The 18,416-nt window shown below is 51.2% G+C and overlaps 1 protein-coding gene across 1 annotated transcript in view; it reads left to right on the top strand.

Annotated features, from left to right (window-relative positions):
* BICRAL (BICRA like chromatin remodeling complex associated protein) overlaps positions 1–17,917 on the top strand; it is a 33,543-nt gene extending 15,626 nt beyond the window's left edge. Inside the window, exons 5-11 of the mRNA XM_004710767.2 lie at positions 5,737–5,842; positions 6,697–6,797; positions 8,043–8,104; positions 8,589–8,734; positions 11,996–12,090; positions 14,595–14,697; positions 17,100–17,917. Of these exons, the coding sequence (XP_004710824.1) occupies positions 5,737–5,842; positions 6,697–6,797; positions 8,043–8,104; positions 8,589–8,734; positions 11,996–12,090; positions 14,595–14,697; positions 17,100–17,878 (1,392 nt within the window). The 3' untranslated portion in view covers positions 17,879–17,917. The remainder of the gene's footprint in view (positions 1–5,736; positions 5,843–6,696; positions 6,798–8,042; positions 8,105–8,588; positions 8,735–11,995; positions 12,091–14,594; positions 14,698–17,099) is intronic.
* Positions 17,918–18,416: the final 499 nt, after the last annotated feature.

Genomic DNA, 18,416 nt, shown 5'->3' with positions numbered 1-18,416 from the left:
ACTTACCCCGTGCACTGTCTTCTGCTGCTTCCGTGAGCATTGATTGTGGATCCCAGCAGGACAAGATCCCTGACAACTTCCACCTTTTCGCCATTTGTCATGATTTCACCTTTTGGTCCAGTTGTGGGGATTTCGGTCTTTTTCACACTGAGTTGTAATCCATACCGAAGGCTGCAGGATCTTCATGAGCACGTGTTTCAAGTCCTCCGCAGTTTCAGCAAGCAGGGCTGTGTTCTCTGCGTATCACAGGTGTTAGTCAGCCTTCCTCCCATGCCGATCCCGAATTCGGCATCGAGTCCAGCTTCTCTGATTGAGTAAATGTGGTGAGAGGCTACAACCTTGCTGCACACCATTCCCGACTTTAAATCATGAGGTACCTGCGTCTTGATCTGTGCACAGGGTCTGCACATGCGCAATGGCGTGTCTGGAATTGTCATTCTTCTCAAGGCTGTCCATAGTTTGTTACGATCCACACAGTCAAATGCTTTGATATCATCATTAAAACACAAACATCTTTCTGGTACTCTCTGCTTTGAGCCCAGATCCATCTGATGTCAGTAATGATGTCCCTTGTTCCATGTCCTCGTCTGAATTGCCCTGCAGCCCTGGCAGCTCCCTGTCAACGTACTGCTGCAGCTGTTGATGGATGATCCTCAGCAACATTTTATCTGCATGTGATATTAATGATACCGTTCGATAACTGTGCATGTCTTTTGGGTCAGGTGACCCACTCTTTGGAGTGGCTACAAACACGGATCTCTTCCAGCCAGTTGGCCAAGTAGCTGCTCCTGGCGTAGACGAGTAGATGCTTCCAGGGCTTCATCGCCTGCTGAGACATTTCAGTTGGTGCTCCATCAATTCCTGGAGCCTTGTTTTTGCCTCCTGCTTGCGGCGCAGCTTGGACTTCTTCCTTCGGCACCATCCGCTCTTGCTCAGATGCTCCCTCCTGAAACAGTGGAGTGTCAATGAGTTCTTTTTTGGCACAGTGACTCTGTGTACTTTTTTTTAACTTCTAGAAAATACTCTATTGTGCTTTAGGTGTGACAGTTTGCATGGAGTTAGGTTTCCATCAAACAGTTTTGTCCGACTTCTTGCGAGACCCTGGTTCCATGTGCACAGGGCACCACCTTCATCCCCACTGTTGGCACCCACGAGCGCGATCCGGTGCCCTCCTCAGTTCCTCGTTTGTGTGTTTAGGGTGTCGACCTTTCAGTCTTACATCGTTGACCAAGTGACAAAGTAAGAATGTTACTGACAATTGTAAAGCCTAGCCGTGGCACTTCCACCTTTTCTTTCTTTCCTTAACAGTTTATTGGCACATCGCTCACTTACCGTACAATCCAGTAGTTCAGCCCCATGAAGAAGAGCCGTACCCGTCGTCACCACAACAGTTTTAGGACGTCTTCTTCTTCTTCTTCCTCCTCGTACTCCTTGTTCTGTGTGTTCTTTCTTTGGTGCTTCCTGCAATTGTGCAACTCAAGACTTGATTTCTGCAGCGTCCTTAGTGATGCTGATGATCACTCAGTAACAGACGTATAGGTGATCGATGCAGGGATACATCGCTTAAATGTCATATTTATTAGGTTGTATGACTACTGTTAACAAGGTTGTTTTAGACAATCTCTCCATATTGGCTTATCGCATCAGTAATCAAGCAGTCGTCTTTTTTAAATTTGTTCCTTCTGTTCCTTTAATGACTACGTCATTCTCCAAAACACTACTTATATCAATTCGCAAAGACTACCTAACACAATACTGTAGCTAAACACCAGAAAATTGAACAGAATCTGAATTCACAAGCACCGGCAGCAACCAGGCCAGGCCTGCTGGTCCCCGAGCGGGTGGGATCGTGGGCTCAGAGCCGCCCTGTGCTGGTGATCCTGAGTGACGCGCTGAGCCAGTGCACCCGGCCGTGAGCGAGCAGAGCCTTGTAGCCTTGTGGACATGTTGATAATATCAGCTGGACTTCGGAGAAATGGTGTGATTCTTATAACTAGTCGCCGGGATATAGTCGTCAAAAGCAGTAAACTCTGACTGAAACGCACAGAAGCGCTATTGACAGTCATTTTGTTGTCACCTCCTCTGGCAGTGTCACCTGAGGGCAAATGTTCACACTTGGATGTTAACTTAGATTGTTCCAGGACGGTTTTATTTGTTTGTTTTGTTGTATTAAATCCTCTGTGCTGAGAACTAGAACACACTTAGAAAACGACCTGAAACCTGTGTGAAGGTAACAGGTACCTTTCAAACAGACAGATGCCCGGTCGCCACCACTTGGCTCCAGAAACAGCTTCCTGCCAGCCACCCGCCCAAAGGCTCCTCTGCTTGTCCCTTCAGGGGCCCGGCCCGCCCTCTCCCTGACAGCTCAACTCTCTCCTGACCTTTACCGTCGCCTTGTCCTTGCACCTCGTCCCACTCACTGTCTGTGTGCAAGGGCTTCGCTTGATTTGCTTGAAAGCCAGGGATCGTTCTAGGCCACGGAGGTGAGAGGTCAGCCTGGGTAAGGCCATTTTTGTCGTAAAATAAGGTGGGTGCAAGAACAATGAGTGTTTCGTGTGACCCAGGCACATGGAAAGAAATCCCCCGAATATGGCAACGTGGTTATGAGGACTGGGCACTTGAACGTGCCGATTCTGGTGATCTGTTTGTTACCTGGGGCCTCAGCCCACGGCGGTGTGCTGTGCAGGAAGCCCTGCGGGTCTCAGCTCCCTTCCTCCGAGCGTCTGCTTCACGGGCGCTGGCCCTTGGTGTTCATCCCCGGAAGTGTTTGTGGTCAGGCGTCTCCACACCCGGTGTCTGTGTGCCAAGATCTCCCCTAGAGGAGGAGCGTGAGGTCTGCTTCCGGGGAGAGGCTGTCCCCTTACTCTAGCACATGGTGGCACGGCCTACGGCGCTCTTCGCTGTCACGCACGCGGCTGGCCTGATGCGCGAGGTGGCCATTCCCACTCGCCAGGGCTCTCCTCCAGCCTCCTCTCTTTTTTTAAGAATATCAAATTCTTCTCCATTTTCATATTAGGAAAAATAACGCGCTGCTCAGAACAGAAGTGCTAGCGTGGCCTGTGAGCCAGTGCTTGGCCACCGCTGCGGTCTGTGTGAGGCAGCCCCTGGGGGGCGGCGGGGGTGGGGGTGGGGGAGCAGTGCGTTGAGTTAAGGTCACAGTGTAAGTGGAGATGGTTACACTAAAGTCTGGATCCACCAATGCGACCCAAAACATGAAGACAAAACCGTGGAGGTAGTAGCGCCTAGAGGGGACATTCTGAAAACTTCTAAACCATAAGGAAAGCCTTGAGCACTGGGCCGGAGGCTCAGGATCATAGGTTAAGACAGCGGTTCTCAACCTCCCTCATGCTGAGACCCTTTCACACAGGTCCTCATGGGGTGGTGACCCCCAACCATACATGATTTTCGTTGCTACTTCATCACTGTCATTTTGCTACTGTTAGGAATCGGGCGACCCCTGTGAAAGGGTCGTTGGACCCCCAAAGGGGTTGCGACCCACAGGTTGAGAACGGCTGAGTTAAGGGGACACCAAGGCCAGCTGCTATAACCTAGGCCATAAAGACTATGTTCTACCCCCCCTTGGTGAGGGGAGCAGCCGGGTCAGGAAAGCTGTGAGTGGCTCGCTAAGATGCAACTCTTGGTCTCGCCTCGCGTGGAGCAAAGAGGAGTAAAAAACTAAAAATGCATGGAAACAATTAGCTCCAAGCAGTAATGGACCACGAGACCAAGAGAGCTAGATGGTGCCCAGCCACCACTGCCCACTGCTCGGACAGGGATCACATCTGAAGGTCCTGGAGGAGAGAGTGGGAAGAAATGTAGAACAAAACTTAAAATCAGAAAAATAAAATAAATTTAAAACCCAGGTGTGCTGGTCTGAGAGAGACGGGTAGACAGTGGCCCTTCCTTACCTTGTAACCTTTCAAGGCAGCCCTGGGGCTTCACTTTCAGCCAAGCTATAGACAGACCCATCAGGTAAGCAATAACCACGGGGAGATAACACTCCCTAAGGCAACCGACTGGCTGTGGTCAAAGGGCAGCTTCTGCTCAGGAGGCAGGGAGGTAGGAAAGGACAGATGGACAGTAAGCACAGAGAAGAAGTCACAAGAGGAGCAACAGAGTTACATGTGAGTGGATATATTGGAATGTGTAAGACATGTGAAGAAAAATAGTATAAAAATAAGGAAAAAATGTGAAAAATAAAGCGAGAAGATGGCTTTACGGGGATTGCAATCTATGTCACCAATAAAAGTGGTTGAATTGAATGGAAAACCAGTTTGCTCTGTAAACTTTCACACACGTCACACACACAAAGGTTAAAAAGCCCTGTCTTATAAAATGGTCATCACGGACGACGCCTAACCACACCCTAGGAAAGGTAGAACTGCCCCTGTGAGACTAACTCTTCACGGGAGTAGACAGCCCCATCTTTCTCCTTTGGAGCAGCTGGTGGTTTTGAACTGCCGACCTTGCGGTTAGCATCCCAACATGTAACACTACACCACCAGGCTTCCTTAATGATCACCTAGAGCAGTGGTTGTCAACCTTCCTAATGCCTCAACCCTTTCACACAGTTCTTCATGTGGTGGTGACCCCCCCCCATAACATGATTTTTGTTACTACTTCATCACTGTCATTTTGCTGCTGTTATGAATCAGGCGACCCCTGTGAAAGGGTTGGTCAACCACCAAGGGGGTCGCAACCCACAGGTTGAGAACCGTGACATAGAGGCTTGAGCATTAAAGATGGTTTGAAAGCCCTGTCCTGCTTCAGAGGTATTGTACAGATAACTAAAACAGACTCTTTTTAAAGCTAAAAGGAGCTTGTTCATGTTTGACCCCCATCCGGCCCGTCTGACCTGTAGTAAAGACGCCCTCACCATTTGGACAATGGTGCTGGTCGTTCTGTTTCGCGCAGGGCAGCGCATGGTCCTGGGAATCAGAGCCAGCTCACAGCAACGGCCTTTCCAGATGGTTTTTCTTACAACAGGACATTGAGTTCACCTTTCCGGGTTCCATGCCACCTGGTGGTGACATGATGCAGACTGGAAACGGACCAGACGGCAGGGATGACAAGTGCGTTAGCGTATTGGCAGTGAGCTCCGGGGTTGGCCCCGTGGACCGGGACTGGGTGACCGGCAGCTGTCAGCCCCCTGCAGGACCCCGAGGGCCGGAAATCCCGTTGCCGTTGCATGCCATCGAGTTGTGTCCGAGTCGCCATGGCGCCCGGGGCTAGAGTACGACTAACCCTGAGGGTTTTCTTGGCCAGCTGGCTGTCGTCTTACGGGGGCAGGTTGTCAGGGCTTTTCTCCCAGGAGCTGCTGCCTATGTTCCTGCTGCCAGCCCTTGGGACAGCAGCCAAGCGCTAACTGTCACCTGTCAGCTTCTTAATCCCAGGAGGTGTGAGGATAGCATTACCTGGAGAGAGACTGGGGGGCGGGGGGACCAGCTCAGCCTCTGCTTCTTGCCCACCCCCATTCACAGCAGCCGGGGCGAGAAACAGCATCCCCACTGACCGGGCTCAGGAACATTCCGCGTGCTTCCAGAGCCCCAGGCCCTGCACGGCCGTGCTCTGGACTTGACGGGCGACTCCTCTGTTAAAACCGCCGATCTTGTTTGGGTTTGCAGCCTCCCGCAGGTTAATGCTAGACAGGCAGGCAGAGGCTTGGCCGACTTATTAAGTGCCTCTAGCTTTTCACCGTGAACTTAACGTTTTCCCTCTTGGTAATATTTTGCACAGGCTCAGAAAAAAGCATTGACCCAGACATCCCCCATCGCAGCATCCAAGACGGCAGAAGGCCTGAGGCCAGCGCAGATCCCCGGCCTCCTAAGCACAGCACTGCCAGGTCAGCAGCCTGGGCCGCCGCTGTCCTCCCCGTGCCCACGGGCCCCGTCTCTCCTGCCCTCGCCTCCTCGCAGACACTGCCCCTTGTGGCAGGGGCACTAAGATTGGGTGTCAGCTGTGCTCTCATTCTATAGACCACTGAGAAAGACAAAAAGCTCACCCAGTGAACGCTGCCATTATCCTCACGGTGCTCTGGACCTGGATATTCAGAGGCCCACCTCCCTCCCCCTGGCTGAAAAACCCTTTCTTCCTAAGGTGGTCCCCCCTCAGTAAGTGCTGAAAAAGACAAAAGCAGGAGCCAGCCAAGTCGGCCCACCCCGTGGCCCCCTCTTGCCACAAATTCTGAGCATTTTGAGGTCATGTGGGAATAGCTGAGTGACTGGACTGGGGCCGTCTTTTCAGACTATTCAAACCCGCCGCCACCAAGTCCATTCGGACCAAAATAACCTGTCTGCCGTTTCTGAGGCTGTAAATCTTGACCAGGGGGCAGGCAGCCTCATCTTTCTCCCAGGTAGCAACCGGTGGGTTTAAACCGCCGACCTTCTACGGTTCGCAGTCCCAGCACTTACCCACCAGCTCCCCCAGAGCTAGCTCCTCCGATGACCGAAGAGAGCATGTGATTCCTGTCTAAATCAAACCCATCGCCATCCAGTCCGTTCTAACTCCAGGCGACCCTGCAGAACAGAGTAGAGCTGCCCCACAGAGGCCTGTAGCTGTGTCTCCAGAGCCTGTGCAGAAATGCGCTTCCCTGCGCCTCTCCCCCATGGCCAGCCTCCACCGTAAAGAAACCGGACTGTCTGCGCGGGGCCTGCTGCACTGCTCCTGCTGATCGATGCCTTGTGTCCATTCCAATAGGGCAGGATTCTGGAAGCAAAGGGTTGCCGGCATCCTTAGGCACCACACAGCCGCAGCAGGAAAAAGTAGTCGGATCGTCTCCTGGCCACCCAACTGTGCAGGTGGGAGACTCTTGGGTAATGTTTTAATGTCATCAAATGAAAACACAGGCGTGTCACCTTCTGCTCGGTGGTTTCCGTGTGGTGTCACGTGCCTCGCGAGCCCAGTGCTGGGAGCGTGGTCCTGGAAAATCCTTCCCAGGGGCTAGGCCTGGTGAGCACTAGTGGGACACATGTGGCCACTCATGTCTGACATGTTTAGAATGCGATTCCTCACTGGTCAGTACATGATATACCAGCAGCCAACAGATAATCGACACTCAAGCTTAGCGTTGCTCATTGAAAGCAGTAGCTAGCTCGTGACCACAGGTGTGATGGATGGGCTCTTCTTAGTTCTGCTGAGATCTGTGGTTTTCTGCCGGGGCATCTAGAAATACCGACCCAACATTGTAAATGTCAACCTCAAACCACTTCAGGCGGCCACTGGTCTGAAAACCCAAGAGTAAAGGTCTGCTCTCTGCTGAGAAAAGTCCCCATTTCATCATTAAAAATGTGCCCCTTTGTAGTGCCGTAAAACTGGTTTAGGTTTGGGCCAGCCTGGAAAACCCAGCAAAGGCTCTGGTCCAGTTGTCAGGGTTTGGATGTCAGACATGCTTGTTGCCTTGACGTGATGTCTGAGAAAGGGCCCCACTAGCCACAGCTCGGAAGGGTCGGCAGGGACCTCGGGGTCTGCGGGCTTCTGACCATGAGGAAGGAACGGCTCTGAGAAGGCGCGTGAGCGGGCCTGCACGGCTCCCAGGCTGTCCCCAGGGTCAGTGCACACGGAGGAAGCAGCGGGATTGCTGTGGGGTTTGCTGTGTATATACCTAACGGCAGCACAGAAGAAAGGGAAACAAAGAGGGATACCGTACAGATCGCTGACGTCCACGGTGTGCAGTGGGAACTCCCAGCGTCTGCTGCTTTATTTTCCATGGAGAAGACGATCCAAGTGCATCTTTGCTTTGTCAGAGGCGGTGGAGTTGGTGCCCACAAATCTCTCTCTTCAGAAATATGACTCCACATTTGTAGAGGGGGCTAGGGATTCGCGACTTAAAGCACACGCTGACCCCCAAGGAGCGGGCAGCGCTATATCATTTGACACAGTGCACACGGCTTGGGCTCCAGGGACTCTTCTTTATGTGTAAGAAGGCCAGGTTGGCAGTTTTATTGTAATAGCTCTAGATAGGTCGCTGAGAACAGAGTGACCTTTCTGGGTAAACTGTTCTGCTTTTATGAAAGGGAATAATAAGAGGTGTCCTTTGGCCGTAGGTGGACAGTCACACGGGAGGACAGAAAAGACCGGCTGCAAAACAACTAACTAAAGGAGCTTTGTGAGTACCTTTGAATTAATGTTGGACGTTTATGGGCCCGTGACCTCCCATAGCTACCTTATCCCTCAAAGTCGGTTGTAACAATGGACTTTGAAATTCTTTTCCAAGTTTATTTTTATAGATTTCTGGGATATCGTTGGAGCCTACCATTTGCTCTTTTGTTCCTAAGGAGGAGAGTTCTCTGTCTTCGCACATCTACCAGAAATCCTTTGAGTGGCCTCGAGGCTCTGGGGGAGGAGCAAGGTTTAATAAACGCTTGACTTTGAGAACTGAAGCGGAAGTGCAGGTTCAGGCCGCCAGGGCATATGCGAACCCCCCACACTTGAATGATGGGAGGGGCACTGCTTGTGAGGCCAGAGTTGGGGTCCCCTGTGGAGATGGTCAGACCTGCTCCGTCTGGACGAGACCACCTGGGGTCACCTCATGTTCTTCATGCAAGCTTTCCTCCCATGACTGCACTGATGGGGCGTTCTCTCTCTCAAAGCATGCTCCAGCAGTTACAGAGGGACCGAGCCCAGGCCGTGACCCCCGACAAGAGTCGGTTCCGATCCCTGAACGACGCTGTGCAGAGGCTGCTCTCCTTCCACGTCTGCCAGGGTTCCACGCCCACCGAGGAGGACCTGAGGAAAGGTAGGCAGGTGTGCCCTGGGCAGGCCCAGCTCTGTTGCTCCCACAGATGAGCCGAGCCACACAGCCCCACACGGTCGCCAGCGTAATCTTATTCTTTGATCACAGACCTGACTTGTTCCCAATTCACTCACCTGTCCAGCCCACAGTTAACATCGTGACCCACTCGGTGTTCTGTGAAGGGGTACTGAAATGCCGGAGCCTCTTCTTGACGCTCAGTGCTGGCTCATAGCAGCCCTATAGAGCAAAGGACGAGGGGTACCCCAAAAAACCTGGAAGTTCTTTTGCAAAGCTACGTATGTAAATTTTTTACAAAACAAGCTTCTCCCCTTGACAGTACTCTCCATTACACTTAATTCGCTTGTCAAATCTATGATTCCATTCTTGGAAACAATTTTCAAACTCCTCTGTTTGGATGGCTGGCAGCACCTCCGTTTTTTCTTCACCTTCTACACGTCAAATGGCTGTCCTTTCATGCCCGTCTTCATTTGCGGAAACAAAAAGAAGTCACACAAAGCGAGGTCAGTGGTCAGGTACAAGAGAGGCACGCTGTTTTTTTGGTTTGGGGGGTTTGTTTGCTTGTTTTGCAAAAAGACTGGCACACTGAGATGGCTGGGTGAGCAGGTGCATTGTCCTGATGGCAAAACCAGTCCCCCATCTGTCACAAGTCAGGCCTTTTTGTCGCTCACTGTTAACGTAGTCCTCTCAGAGCCTCTAAATAGAAAGCTTGATTAACAGTCTGACCTGGTGGGATGAACTCCAAATGCACTATCCCCTCACATCAGAAAACAAATGAGCATCGTCTTGATCTTTGATTTCACTTGACGAGCTTTGGGGGTGGGGGGGCGCGAAGTGAAGTGACGATGGCGTCTTCCACTGGCTTGACGGATGTTTGGTTTGGGGTCATAAAAACAGCGCTGTGGAAGGACCTTGGGAAAGAAGTCTGGGTCCCTTCGGAGCTGTCCTTTCAAAGCCCGGCATTTTCCAGTCGACCCAGGGCACACATTTCACAGAAAGCCTGCTCATTCCCCAATCTTCCATTAAAATCAGATGAACAGAGCTCCAAGATAGTCCAGATAACTTCCCCAGGGTAGTCATCCTCAGATAACGTCAGTGGTCCGTCAGCGTCTTCAAGCACAAGGGCATGAAGTTTATCAACATTTTCACCTGTCTGTTCAAAAGGGTGACAGGCGTCCAGAATGGGGTTTGTCACCCGTCAGCATTTCACCATTTTGAAATGAGAAAAACCACTCGTACACGTGAGCGTTTCCGAAAGCACTGTTCTTGTAAGCTGTGTTCCACATCATAGCAGTTTCTGTGGCAACAGTTTCTTTTTCCTGAGCAGGAAACAGGCTTTCACAACTGAATGCTCTTCTTAAATCGGCCATCACAAAGAACAAGGTTCAAGAGAAACTGCTTTTACGAAAAAATTTCACTGTGACCAGAGAGAACCTTCCCAGGCGATGCCACTGGGTGCACTAACTCAGAGCGAGTTGCTGGATGCTCCCCCAGGGGGGAAATGGAAGGAGTTTTTTTCCGGGGGTTTTTTGAGTACATCCCGGTAGATCTGCCCCTGTGGATTTCCCAGACTGTTACTTTTATGGGTGTAGAAAGACTCCTCTTTCTCCCAAAGATGAGCTGGTGGTTTCAAACTGGTAACCTTGTGGTTAGCAGCCCAATGTGTAACCATTACGCCACCAGGGTGCCTCTTGTGGAGTCATAAATCCAAAGCCTTTGTGGACTGCTGGATACAGGTAGGGTGCCTCTGGACTGGGTACCCTGCAGAGCAATGTAGACACAGCTCTGGCCTTAAGCCTGCCCTGAGCGGTTACTGCCAGCTTTACCAATTAAATCAGATGTATTTTTTCAGAAAAAAATTACTCAGCACCCTCTCCCCCAGCCCCACAATTAAAAACGTATCCTGTAGCTCATCTCCAGGATAGAATATTGGAGTCTGCTTTTGCAGCCCCCCCCCCACACACACATCCTTCCAGCACTCCCTAAGGAATGGTATCACCCACTTTGGAAAACACTGAATTAAGTAAATTTAATTTAATGTTTTAAAAAACATCGAATAAAAAATGTAATGTTTTAACCCCCAAAGGATCCCCCAAGGGTCTGATGTGAGCCAGCCAGAGCATGCTGTCTCTGGAGAACTCAGCGTAAAAGTTAAGGTGTATTAGGGCCCTTGGTGCCAACCCCAAATTTAGCCCCTTCTTGGTGGGCCCTGCCCAAGCTCAGTTCACCCTTCCTCCCATCCAGTGCTGGGAGTGACCCTTCCTCAGCTGTCACCAGCTTGTCCCCCAGTCTGGGGGGTCTCTGATCTCTGAGGTCACTAGGCTGCCTCAGCCACTATCTCCCTCCCTAGGGGGTCCAGGCAGCAGGCCTATGGTCCAGCCTTGAATATGGGGTGCGAGTATGCTCAGAAGAGTGAATGAGGACATATGAGACCTTTGGGGCTGGGCAGACAGGACAGAATACAGGACCATGATAGGCGAGGTGTCAAGAGCCGCTTGTGTCTACGTCATGCCGCCTGCCCAGCCGAGGCCATGCTCCACGGTTGTAGCTGTTTGGTTGGGTTGTAGCTGTTTGGGTTTTGCGCATGGTCAGGACATGCAGGGTTAGGCGGCCTGCACCAGGAGCCCTCTTCTTGTCATGGATGTGTGATGCGGGAACCTGTGCCACTGTTTTCTTTCACATGCTGTGTTTATTTTTTAGGGTGTTATTTTGCCTATAATTCACATATAATTTAATTCAGTGGTTTAAATATATTGAAAAACGTTGTGTAGTCTCGAAACTATGTGTTCTAGTGTTCGGGCTTCCTATTAAAGGTAAAGCAGGCTCGTATTGCTGTTTCTGTGGCTACATACCAGTGGGCAGAGAGAAAAGCCAGGTTTGAACACTGGGTGCTTTGATTAGATGTAAGGAGCCCTGGTGGCATAGTGGGGTACACACTGGGCTAAAAACCAGAGGGTCAGCAATTCGAAACCACCAGCTGCTCCAGCGGAGAAAAATGAGGCTTTCTACTTCCATAAAGAGCTACAGTCTCAGACACCTACACAGGCAGCTAGTTCCACTCTGCCTGTAAGGTGGCTTTGAGTCAGACCTGACTCGGGCAATGAGGTTTGTTTTGCTTTGTTCTTAATTTTTCATTACCATACTTGGAAGAGGAACGCACTTCGGTCCTAAGAAATAAGAGACCACACTGGGGGTGATTGATACTCTCTTACATTTTCTTTCTTCCTCTTGCTCTCTCTCCTCCAGTGGACAATGAATTTGAAACCGTTGCCACTCAGCTGCTCAAAAGGACCCAAGCAATGCTCAACAAGTACAGATGTCTCCTCCTGGAAGATGCCATGGTAAAGAAGAAGTTCTCCAAATCTTATCATGCAAACGTAGTTTAGAAAGCACAGAGGTTTAAAACTAGAAAAAGATGACCGTTGTTTGTTACTACTACCTGTGGCAGCTAACAGTGGCTGCACGTCGTTACACAGTCGATCCCAGTATGCTGTGTTCATGCTTAATAAATGAGAAAAGCTTTGGTGGGCCCGTGGTAGAATTCTTGTCTGCCTGTAGGAAGCGGGGATTTAGATCCAGCCAAGTGCCCCATGCGCTACCGCCGCCGCCGCCCACCCCTCCGTGGGGGCTGGTGCTGAGCGGGTCTCCTGGAGCTTTGTAACTAAGACACACTCGGGAGAAAGGGCTGGCTGGCTGCTTCTGAATATCAGCCAATGAAAACCTTTTGGATCGTAATTGACCCATCTACAGCCGATTGTGGGGATGCTGCAGGACCAGGCAGCATCTTGTACCATCATGCACGAGGTCCCTGTGAGACAGGGACTGCGGGACCGTGGCTGGATTAGGTCAGATAACTCACCAAGGGGATAGGAGTCCTAGTAGGCAAAAGAATGGACAGAGCTAGGGTACAGAGCCCGCCCCAGCACTGATGCTCCCTGCCGCCTCTCAGCAGGGACCGGTGGATGGCTTTAGTAGATGAACAAACAGAGCTTTGCAAGGACCGCCTCTCTCTGATCCCAGCACGCGCACCTGTCCACAGCGCGTTGTCTCGGGAAATGATCAGAAGACTAAGCCCGGTCTGAGGCTTCTGTAAGCAGTGCTGAAATCATTCAGGCCTTGACTTGCATGATTGTAACTTGTACTGAGCTGGTCTCTTACAATTTGGGATTAAGCTTGAACATGTGTCTTTGGGAGATTCGTGGAGTAGACTAATATACACAGTGTTGTGCAAGCAGGTCTGTGTGTGTATATACGAGGGGGCTTCAAGACATTCTTGGGAAAATGTCATTTTTTTGTTATGAACATTGTTTGAAGCCCCTGCTTATAAAATGGTGCAGTATGTACACAAAGCCTGTGTACATCCTCATATGCACTTTAAATCATCTCTCCGTTACCGGTAACACCTAATGCCCAGTAAATGGTGTGTAAACAGCTCTTGATGTGCCCTCTGAGCTGTCCCAGGATGGCTTTGGCCACTTCGTTGCCTTTTTTTTCCCCCTTGAATATTTCCAGTCCCAGGTCAGCTGCCTCCACTGAGGCAGAGCCTGTGGAGAGGGCTTCAGAGTGTCCGTGGGAAAATTCCATTACCTTTTCATTTCACTTCCCCATGACATTTTTAAGCCTCCTCCTATCTATTTGTGTGGGGCTGGGGGTGTATTTACTTACACATTTACTTAAAACCAGGCCTCCAGAATCGGAAGTAGTCTCATATTGACGACCTTTTCTGAAACCACACTCTGATACATAGAAAGCAGACTAGCTCTGTCGTTTGTAATAAGTCCCTCCATTCACCACGGTCAAGTCCAGAGAAACCCTGTCGGGTGGGTAGAGCTGCTCCTTTCGGTTTGGAAGAGGGTAACTCTTGACGTGAGCACACAGCCTCATCTTTGGCCCGAGGAGGAGGCTAGTGCTTTCGAACAGCCAAACACATAACTGCCATGCTACCAGGGCTTGTGCAAATCCTTTGACCTCAGCCATAACCCCGGGCTTGTTGACTGAAACCCACGCGATGGTGCTGCAGCAGAAAAGGCCTGGTGCCCTGCCTCTGTTTGCATCACAGCCCCCGTAAAACAGTCCACTCCGTGGCAACGAAGAGCGGTTCCATCGCTTCTGAACAAAGGACCAGACTTGGCCAGCTTATTTTCTGTCTGCCATGAATTTTCATATTAAACAAGGCCCAGACATCGATAGTAAGATTTGATTCTGTCCAGGACAAGCTGGCTTTGAGGGAATTCAGGGTAAAATAAAATGTAACTCCATCTAGCAGCCCTGGTGGCTCAGCTGTGCTCTGTCGCACCAAAAGGTTGGCAGTTCAAACCCACCAGCCACTCCTGGAGGAACTGGTGTGGCAGTCGGCTTCCGTGTCTGCTACAAGGATTGAAACTAACCTTATTGACATGGAGGCAATTCCAACTCACGCTGACCCTTCGTGGCAGGACAGAACTGCCCCAGGGGGTCTGCATGGCCGTCACCCTGACAGAGCTCACAGTGGGCTTGTTTTTAGTTGTTCTAGAATGTGAGGTGGGAAAGGTCATCCTGGTGGAAGGATGTCAAGCTATCTTGTTAAGTATCCACTGCCTTCGAGCCACTTCCGATTCATCATGGCTATAGGACCGAGGGAACGTCCCTGGAAGGTGTCCAAGATGGTCAGCCTCTCTCCCTCAGGAAGAGCACGGGCCGGGGGCCTGTAGAGAAGAGCAGTGAAAGTCCCCCTACCTAGCAGTCCCTGTGGGATGCATGCCTTGTCTCCTTAGACAGATCAGTCAAGCTTAACCCGTGGGACAGGAGGCATCTGACGCTCATGGGATAAAAGGCCCCCCGAAATGACCAGCCTCTCTCCCTGCAGCGGATCGACCCGTCTGCTGAGATGGTGATGATTGACAGGATGTTCAACCAGGAGGAGAGAGCTGCCCTTTCCCGGGACAAGCGGCTGGCCCTCGTAGACCCCGGTAAGATGCGCCAGAGTGAAAGCTGGGGTGAGCTTCTGTCAGGGAGAAGGGGCTCCAGGGAGGAGGAGTTGTCGGAACCAGCCATTGGGTCTGAACCCTGAAGGTGAAGTGGGAGTTGTGCGGGAGAAGCCCCAGCCCAGAGGGCTGTCTGAGCTGTCTGACAGGGCCTGCCTTCCACTTAGCCTGCGCTAGGATGTTGTCCCCACTATAAACTTCAAATTCTCCACTTCCTCCCCTTTTCGAGAACAAAACTTCCCACAGGCAATTAAACACAGCAAGTGACTGCATATTAGGGGGTGAAATTAGTAAAACACAGTCCCGGCCCACAAGCAAGTGGATTGTAAAGTCTTACTTAAATACTTTTCTCTGAACCCATCAATTTTCTACATTTTAGATTTGATTTTATATAGTAAAAATGTATTTTAAATTTGATCCATAGTGAGCCTTTGGGGGGAAAAAAAAGAATTTTCTATTATTTTACCCTTGTTATCTAAAACGTATTTGTAAAGCAATATTACAGCAATTCAAAGAATGTAAATTTTATCCCTCCTATAAAGCAAATATTTTTATTTAAGGTTTTCCTCCATCTGGCTCTCACTTAAGGTGATCACCAGTTAGGATCATGTGTCGTATGCGAGATGTGGTTTAGCACACGGTTTTCCTTCCTTCAATGCAGGGAAGCTCTTGCTGTACTGTAGTGTGTTCAAACTCCTGGCTACGAACTGTCTCGTAACTCAGTAGCGTAGCTAAGTAGTTCCCTGCTTTGGGGCTCTGCTTTCCTGTTGCTACACCTCTTTTCTGACAATTAAATATTACGTGTTTGCCTTGCACTGGACACACAGCTCAGGAAACTTCCAAAGCAAGTATGATCCTTATACTTAGTCTGAAGGCATTCTGCCGCACTACAAGATCAGCGGTTCGAGCCCACCAGCCACTCCATGGGAGAAAGCTGAGGCTGCCAGCTTCTGTAAAGATTGAAGACCCTCTGCAGCAGTTCCACTCTGTCCTGTAGGGCCGCAGGTGGCAGTGGGTCTGGTTTTTGTTCATGTTGGTGGTGGTGTTGTTTTGTTTCTTGGGCACTTACTATAAGGAGCCCTGGTGGTACAGTGTTCAGCATTTGTCTGTTCAAACCCACGATTCCTGCCAGGAAGCATGTCTGGAGCAACTCTCGTCCGCCCCGTCCCGTCTGGGAGTGGGGCAGCACAACAAGAGCAACGTAAGGGGCTCTGCTGGTGCAGTGGTTAAGCACTCACTGAGGGGTCGGGGGTTCAAACCCACCAGGGACCCCTGGGAGAAAAGACTAGCCAGCTGTTGTGGGGAGTCCACGTGGACTGAGAGTCACCACACAGCCTCTGTGAGTGATTTCACAGGAATCATCCAAGCCCCATTTCACTGCCCTTACTTCCAGAGAGAGCCCTTTCTCTGACCATCCACTCCCCGGGCCCTAGATCCTCACACACGCTGCTCTTGCCACCCTCCCACTCTTGTGCAGCCTGACTCGGTTCTCCGTGCCCCCTGCCCTGCCAAGCACACAGGTCCCATGGTGGATTCGTGTGGGCCATCCGGTTTGTGCTCCCAGCAAATACAGCTGGTTATGCCAGGGTCCAAATGGGCTGACGCCCCCATGCCCAAAGAAAGTGTGTGTTCATGCCCCAGAGCCCCGTGCCCACGCCCAAGAGTGTGAAGAAGGGACCAGACGGATCCAGCACCCCATTTGTTTCCACAGTCTGTCAAAACCAAACCAAGCTCACAGCGACCCCGTAGAACAGGGTAGCGCTGACCCTGTGAGTTTCCGAGACCGCAACCCTTTACAGGAGTAGAAAGCCCCGTCTTTCTCCCACAGTCTTTCAAAGACAGCATTCGTTTAAAAATATATATATATCATAACTGAAAAATAGCACCAAGAGTACAGGTCTGAGTGGGGCCTCTTACCCATCTGGTTTTCCCAGCGGCTACCCCTTCGAAGGGGATCAGCCTCCGGCCTGGAGGCTGCAGCTCTCTAGCCGTGGAGACTTTCATAGGATACCCTCTTGGTATTGTGAGACCCTGGGTAGTGCATTCGGTCAATGTGCTTGGCTGCTAGCCAAAAGGTTCGAGGTTCAAGTTCACCTGGGCACACCTCAGAAGAAAGTAAGTCCCAGTGATCTATTCCAAAAACTCAGCCATTGCAAACACAGTGGGTCACAGTTCTCCCCTGACTCTCATGGGTTGCCCCGGGCAGGATCCAGGCAATGGGACTGACACCGGGTTTCTCAGGGTTCCTGTACAAGACACGCAGCGACCCTGAGGCGTGGGCAGGTGGAGAGGTGTCCTCACCTGACCCCTGAGCGGCTGTTCGACAGGCCTCCCTCTTCCCTTCCTCACAGCCATTCATTCGTGTTCTGTGTGTTTCCCCATTTCAGACGGCTTCCAGGCTGACTTCTGCTGTTCCTTCAGACTTGACAACGCCACTCCCGAGAGAGCACCGTTTGGCAGGAGTGACCAGCAGGGCAGTAAAGCGACCAGCTCCTCACACCTGACCACCAAGGCCCAGAGCAGAGACCGAGCCAAACCTGGCCTGGCAGAACCCCCAAATCATGACCAATTTCATCTAGTGCCTAATCACATTGTGGTCTCCGCAGAAGGAAACATTTCTAAAAAAACAGACTGCCACGGCCGAGCACTGAAATTTGACAAAGCAAGCTTAGCCCCATCCCGGGGTGCCTCCGAAGAGAAAGCTGGCCGCAGGGACCTCCCAAAGGTCGGGGAGGGCTCCCCAGGCCCCGATGGGCCCCGGAAAGCCCCGTCCAGACCTGACAGCAAGCTCCCCAGGAGCTCTGCGGAGTGTCACTTGGAGAGGGCATGTCACAATTCCTTCCAAGACAAAACTTTGAGGGATTCTCCAAAGAATGAAGTTTTACACCCGGACATCATGAAAGGGTCAGGCGAGCCCCAGCCAGACCTCCAGCTCAGTAAGAGTCTGGAAACAACATTTAAGAACATCTTGGAGCTCAAGAAGGCCGGGAGGCCGCCTCAGAGCGACCCTGCCATGGGCGGCTCCGTGGAGTTAGGGTTCCCCAGCTTTTCGCCAATGGCTTTGCAGGAAAGCTGCCTGGAAAAGTTCATCCCGGACCACAGCGAAGGCGTTGTAGAGACGGACTCCATTTTAGAAGCGGCTGTAAATAGTATCCTAGAGTGTTAATAGCAGCAAACCTCCCCTCCCCACCGCCCCCTCCACCCGCAGACCCCTGCCCCGGACAAGTTACATTCTCCCCTGGCAAAAGCAATGGAAACGGTCTCCTGTCTCCAGCCTGCTCGCTCTCTCGTCCCAGATTCTCCTCGCTAATCTCCACCCGTTCTCCGTCTAAGCAATACGCACGGGGTCGCAGGGAGAGTCACAAAGCCACCCTGGTTGGGAAGCAGGCTGGGGCTCGATGAGGTCAGCTGCTCCGGAAGTGCTTAAGCATCCGTTGGTTTGTTGCTTTAGTATTTAACAAACAACAACACTGGCACTCAATGAGCTCACAGTATAGTTGTCCCCGGGCAAAATTCTGACAATCAGAAGTCATTGGAAAAGAACAAACGTATTAAATAGTGAGAGTCGAACAGGACTGAGAGCAGCTGCTTTTGAGAGTGTCCCACGGCACCTCCAAATTTTGGATGGTGGTTGTTTTTTTTTTCCTTACCCGTCCTTGGGTTTTCTGTTTTGTTTCGGGGAAGACTTACCTTGGCCCCGCCTC

This window comes from Echinops telfairi, unplaced genomic scaffold, assembly GCF_000313985.2.
Source record: "Echinops telfairi isolate 266 unplaced genomic scaffold, ASM31398v2 ScPeMD7_3533;HRSCAF=4204_1, whole genome shotgun sequence".
Taxonomy (NCBI): Eukaryota; Metazoa; Chordata; class Mammalia; order Afrosoricida; family Tenrecidae; genus Echinops; species Echinops telfairi.
Note: the sequence above shows the minus strand (reverse complement) of the source record. Positions and strands in the feature narration are given on the sequence as shown.